The sequence below is a fragment of the Cebus imitator genome, unplaced genomic scaffold (assembly GCF_001604975.1).
Source record: "Cebus imitator isolate Cc_AM_T3 unplaced genomic scaffold, Cebus_imitator-1.0 Scaffold304, whole genome shotgun sequence".
NCBI classification, from domain to species: Eukaryota; Metazoa; Chordata; class Mammalia; order Primates; family Cebidae; genus Cebus; species Cebus imitator.
In genome coordinates, this window is record NW_016107619.1 from 1,785,831 (window position 1) to 1,791,830 (window position 6,000).

Sequence of the window (6,000 nt, forward strand, 5' to 3'; positions counted from 1 at the left end):
TTTATCGTCCTGATTCTACAAATGGCATTAAGTATTTCAAAACTTTGAGAAACATGATATAATTAAGCAAATCTTTTCTTATAGAATATCTAATATAGAATTTATTATTTTTCTGTCAAAAATGAATATTATAAAACAGACTATTAATATTATCTTTATTACTATTATATTACCTATATCTGTTAGTATTATCTATGACTAGAATCTATATTACTAATAGGAAACCTTAAATCAAGCATTCTAAATCAATACTTTTTGATAATTTTATGAGGGAAACGATGCTATTTTGGGCTTGTTAAACTAGAGTTATTTTCGGTTATTCATTCAGAGGAGATAAGAGAATTGGTTTTTCAGTAAAATATCTTTACTGAAATAAAAGATATTTCAGTACCCTGATTTGGCATTTTCTTAAAGAGATGTGAAACAATGAAATGACAGCTGTAAATCTGCCACGTGGAGCCTCAGAGGACTCACATCACTCCCAGGCCTTGGTTTAACCGTTGCTTTATGATGTGGTTTCAGAATAACACTTTTAAACATGGTACATCCCTTCCTCCAAAACTGACATAAATCCATAAAGCTTTTTACTGATGTCTCTAAAATATAGCCCAAGTATTCTCTGAAGCATATTTTTGGATTGTTTCTAAAATCTCTGGATTTCTGAATCTCCCTTCAACATCTGCCTTGGAATGGCTGTCTCCAGGGCAGCTGATAAACGCATCACGTCTCACCCGGGTGGGGACCACTCAGCTTCCTTCCCACCAGGTGCATTATCCCGCCTCAGCTTCCACTCCAAGCATCTCACACCCTTGCGCACATAAGTATCACCTGGGAACCTGTGAGAAGTGCTGCTTCTCCAGAGCCTCTGAGCTAAATTCTGGGACTAGGCCTGGGGACCTGCATTATAATAGGCTTCCAGGAAAGTGGTCCCTGAAATGATGTCAGAGTCTCAGCTCTGCATGCACTCTGACTCCAGTTCTGGATCCAGGATGAAATAACTGGAGAGATGCTAACACTTGGAAGCGGCGGTTCTTGCGGGTGATGCCCTGCTCCTGTCACTCAGGTGCTGGGGTCTCTGCTGCCCAAACCCTTCCCTCCCTAGGCCGGGTTCTGTGCTCCTCAGTCTTGAATTTCCAATGACGTGTCTTCTGCACATCAACCTTCCTGCCCCACTGTGATTTGTTTGAATCCCCCAGCCTCCATCTCTAGCCTGCCTCCCTCCCTCCCTCCAAGCCCCACGTCTACCTCTTCCCTCCCGTGCTGCAGGAGCCTGTTCTCAGGTAATGACCCTCACATTCTCTGGCAGAACCTGTCTGTGGCAAGTTGAACTGCACAGTGTGTTTTCTGCCCCACCTGCCCCTCCTGACTTCTCTTCCCTCCCCTGTCCTCTGGTAGACACGTTTACGGAAGCCTGTCCTAGGAGTGTCCATCTATACCACCAGACTCTAAACTACTGAGGGCAGGGATCACCTGTGCCTTGCTCTTGGGGTCCCCAACACCCAGCTGAAATGTGTCAGGGATCTCAAATGATTGACTGATTCTATAGAAGCACATGAGGCTAGACGCAGTGGCTCGTGACTGTAATTCCAGCACTTTGGGGGGCCAAGGTGGGTGGATTGCCTGAGGTCAGGAGTTCGAGACCAGTCTGGCCAATATGGTGGCACATAATACAAAAAATTAGCCAGACGTGGTGGTGCATGCCTGTAATCCCAGCTATTCAGGAGGCTGAGGCAGCAGAATTGCTTGAACCTGGGAGGTGGAGGTTGCAGTGAGCTGAGATCACGCCATTGCACTCCACCTTGGACAACAAAAACAAAACTCCATCTCAAAAAAACAAATTTTTAAAGCACATGAATTTTGTCCAGGCAACATGATGCCTTGGACTTCAGACCCTCTCACTGCCAACACACTGTGCCTTCAGCTAGAAAGCTGGTCCTCATCCCAGCCACCTGCACATGGCTACCCACCCCTGGCTCTTTGGGTCCCAGCTTAGATGTCTTTTCCCACAGCAAGTTTTCCACTGCCCCTGTGTTTTAGGGCCCTCTGTGTCTGCCTGAGCCTTCACTTACCCCTCTGCATTCTAATAATCTGTTTATCTGAATCCTTTTCCAGATCCAGAGCTCCTTAAGAGCAAGAATGGTAACCTCAGCACCAGCGTCGTGCCCAGCGTGCAGTCAGTGCTCAATAGATGTTTGCTGAAAGCTAACTCAGGACCTTTAGGCAGTGAGATGAGGTTCTCATCACATAGTTGCTAAATAAACCGCCATAACATTCACTGTATTGCACTCAAACTGTTGATGCTTCTCCTTCCACACCCACTGCTAGATGGAAATCCTCTCACAAGAAGGGACTGTATTTTGTTCATCTTCATCTCCAGTAAGTCAGGCAGCAATGAGCATGGATTAAGTAGCTGTTCAATCCTGTTTTTTCCAAGAAGGATATTTTTGGCATGTGAAGTAGGAAAATCCTTTTTTTTTTTTTTTTTTTTTTTTTTTGACGGAGTCTCCCTCTGTCGCCCAGGCTAGAGTACAGTGGCACTATCTCACCTCACTGCAACCTCTGCCTCCCAGGCTCAAGCAATTCTCCTGCTTCAGCCTTCCAAGTAGCTAGGATTATAGGTGTGTGCCACCATGCCTCACTAATTTTTTGTATTTTTAGTAGAGACAGGGTGTCACCATGTTGGCCAGGCTGGTCTCGAACTCCTGACCTCATCATCCACCCTCCTTGGCCTCCCAAAGTGCTGGGTTTATAGGCATGAGCGACCTCGCCCAGCGGCCAGGAGAATTCTTAATTGCGTAAGACAGCCCCACACATTTCAGGACATGAAGCTGTCCTTGCCCATGCCCACTAAATTTCACTGGTAACCCCACAGTCATTTTGACAACTACCCTGCCTACACACACAGTTGCAAAAGTTTTGGGGATAAGAGGACCAAGAGGAAAATCGCACTCCCCATAGTTGAAAACCTATGGTTAAGTCTTTTCCCGGCAACTTGGTGAGAAGCAATGGACTCTATAACCATGCCATGGTGGATTGTATGTTTCAACCTACATAACAGAGTGAGCCTCCCTAAAATAAAAGATATTTATTTGGAAATAAAGCATTGCAGTGGAAACGTGCATGCCATAGTAAACTGCATATTCAGGGGGGTGAAGACAAAGGTTTTGAAAGGGAAAAAGGAGAAGGAGTATGTAATTGTTTTGAAATAATTATCCTTGGCTACAAAGATCAACAACAAAGGTGACACCAATCCAAGGTTGGACAGGCAAATTCTAGGCAGATGTTCTTGAAGTATTTTTTGTGTAAGGTTGCAATGGTTTTTGTGCAATGTTGTGCTTTTTGCAGAGTCTTTGCGGTAGTTCTTGTGATCAAGCATTTATTAATGAAACACTCCCCTCGTGCCCTTCCCCAGATCCATTTCTCAGGTTTTTGTTTTTCCTCTTTTTAACATTAGTAACTTCATTTTGATTCTGACAACTTTCACACTTGTGTGTGGTGCTGTAAGGTGGGGGACGGGGGTGTCGCCCTCAATATACAATGGTAACCTGCCTTTGTAATAACAAACAGTTCACTAATCTTTTCTGAGCACTTATGTATTCCAGGCACTAAGCTATGCGTTATACAGTTTATTTAATCCTCACAACCACCTGTGAGGCCCCATTTTTTAGAGACAAAACTGAGGCTGAGAAAGTTTCAAGACATTGACCCAAGTTAACACGGCTGCTACAGACAAGGGCAAGATATACCCCCACGCGTTAGACTTCACTCCTCTATGCCAACCTCTTTTAACAAGAACAAACATCAAAATTCCCAGATGGAAGACTCCCATTAAAAAGTGTCCTCTCCCGTTAATTATAACGTAGAGCAGTTTTGCAAAATATATTCTGCGTAGTGTTAATTTAGTGGGATGTCAAGTGTTGTGAGATTAACGGTTGCATGGGCGATGGAGTGTGAGAAACGCTTTCAGCAAGGCCCTTGTAGAAGGCCATGAAACAGAAACTATGGAGACCACAGGAGCCCTAGGGTGGCTCAGCCCTTCTCGGTGAGTCTGGGTTGATTTGGAACATTGTTAAGTAAACAGCAGGGAGGCTTTGGCAGCAGAAGCATGCTGGCCACAAAGTGCCTCATAGCCAGTAAGCACTGCTCAGGCTCTAGGAAAAGGCTGATGCAGGAAGGGTTTCTTTCTTCTAAATTATCAATAATAATAACGATGGATACTATTTATTGAGTACTAATTACTCTCCACTTCACCGATGAAATACCAAGGCCCAGAAAAATTCGTTAAGTGACTTTTTCTGAGGCCACACAGCTATTTAGTGGCAGAGTCAAATTTGAGCCCAGTTCTCTCCAACTTGGAGACATGTGATTGTAAACCCTATACACCAAGCTTCTAAGGACCTAGGGTTTATCACAGGCTTTCCTGTGTGAATATCCAAGCAAATTCAGTCTCAAAGAGGACGCCCCTATGAGTTCTTTGTACCAGGGATTTATTTTCAGCATGTCTCTTCAACCCGAAAATTAGTTCCTTGGTCTGAGTACATGAAATTTTGTTCAGGGTATGTGAAACTTTTTTATTAATACATGAAATATTTTTCTGGTATAATGTAGGTTTCTTAAATTTTACTATTATTTTTTAAATTTTATAGATTTCCATATAATATGGTTTGGCTCTGTCCCCACCCGGATCTCACATTGTAGCTCCCCTAATCCCCACATGTTGTCGGGGGGACCTGGCGGGAGGTAATTTAATCATGGGTGTGGGTCTTTCCTGTGCTGTTCTTATGCTAGTGAGTAAGTCTCACAAGATCTGATGGTTTTATAAATGGGAGTTCCCCTACACATGTGCTCTCTCTCTCTCTTGCCTGCCACCATGTAAGACATGACTTTGCTCCTTTGCCTTCCACCATTATTGTGAGGCCTTCTCAGTGACATGGAGCTGTGAGTCCATTAAACCTCTTTTTTTTTTTTTAGAAATTACCCAGTCTCCAGTATGTCTTTATTAGCCGTGTGGGAACAGACTACCACATCATACTATGTTACATGCTTTTTTTTTTTTGATAAGAGTATTTGTGTTGATGACATAACAGCTTTCTGCATAGAACTTAGTCAGATACCCTTCCTGGAACCAGTGTCTTCCCTCCATGAACTGCTGGAGAGGATATTGTATGATATCAGCATCAGACCTCTCCTCATTTTTCAATTCCCTCTTTCCTCTATAATAGATGTTGGCGCATTTTTTGAAGAAGGGATGTGGCTACGATATAACTTCCAGGCACCAGCAATCAATGCCAGAGACTCCGGCAGCAGAGTAGAGAACTCTCCTGACCAGCAGAACTCCCACCCGGACCTGGCCCAGGAGGAGATCCGCTTCAGCTTCAGCACCACCAAGGCGCCCTGCATTCTCCTCTACGTCAGCTCCTTCACCACAGACTTCTTGGCAGTCCTCGTCAAACCCACCGGTAAGGACAAGGATACCAGCCTCTGCCATTTAACGTTGGGCAGATAGAATGTTCTAGCAAGAGTCTATAGATTGTTCTTGGTTTGTTCTTTATTTCCCATGGGCCTTGTTGAGCAAGTCACATAGCTCCTTTGAACCCCATTTCTCTCCATGAAAATCAGGAAAACAACTCACCAGCTGGGCGTGTTAGAGTAATAATGTTGGTGAGGCATGTTGTGTTCTTTACAAGAATACTATTGCATGAACAAGGGGTGAGTTTGTGTGTGTAATGATTATTTTTCCTTCTATTAAATAAACATATTTGGGTGGACACTGTGGCTCATGCCTGAAATCCCAGACCAGCCTGGCTGATGTAGTGAAACCCCATCTCTACAAAAAATACAAAAACTAGCTGGGTGTGATGATGCATGCCTGTAGTCCCAGCTACTCAGGAGGCTGAGGGGGGAGGATCACTTCAGCCCAGGATGTCAAAGCTGTAATGAGCCATGATCATGCCACTACACTCCAGGCTGGGCAACAGAGTGAGGCCCTGTCTCAAAAAA

The 6,000-nt window shown here is 44.1% G+C and overlaps 1 protein-coding gene across 1 annotated transcript in view; it reads left to right on the forward strand.

Moving 5' to 3' along the window:
- Window positions 1–6,000, forward strand: part of CNTNAP2 (contactin associated protein 2) — a 1,742,807-nt gene that overhangs the window by 1,538,963 nt on the left and 197,844 nt on the right. Inside the window, exon 26 of the mRNA XM_017502914.1 lies at window positions 5,223–5,459. Coding sequence (XP_017358403.1) covers window positions 5,223–5,459 — 237 coding nt within the window. The remainder of the gene's footprint in view (window positions 1–5,222; window positions 5,460–6,000) is intronic.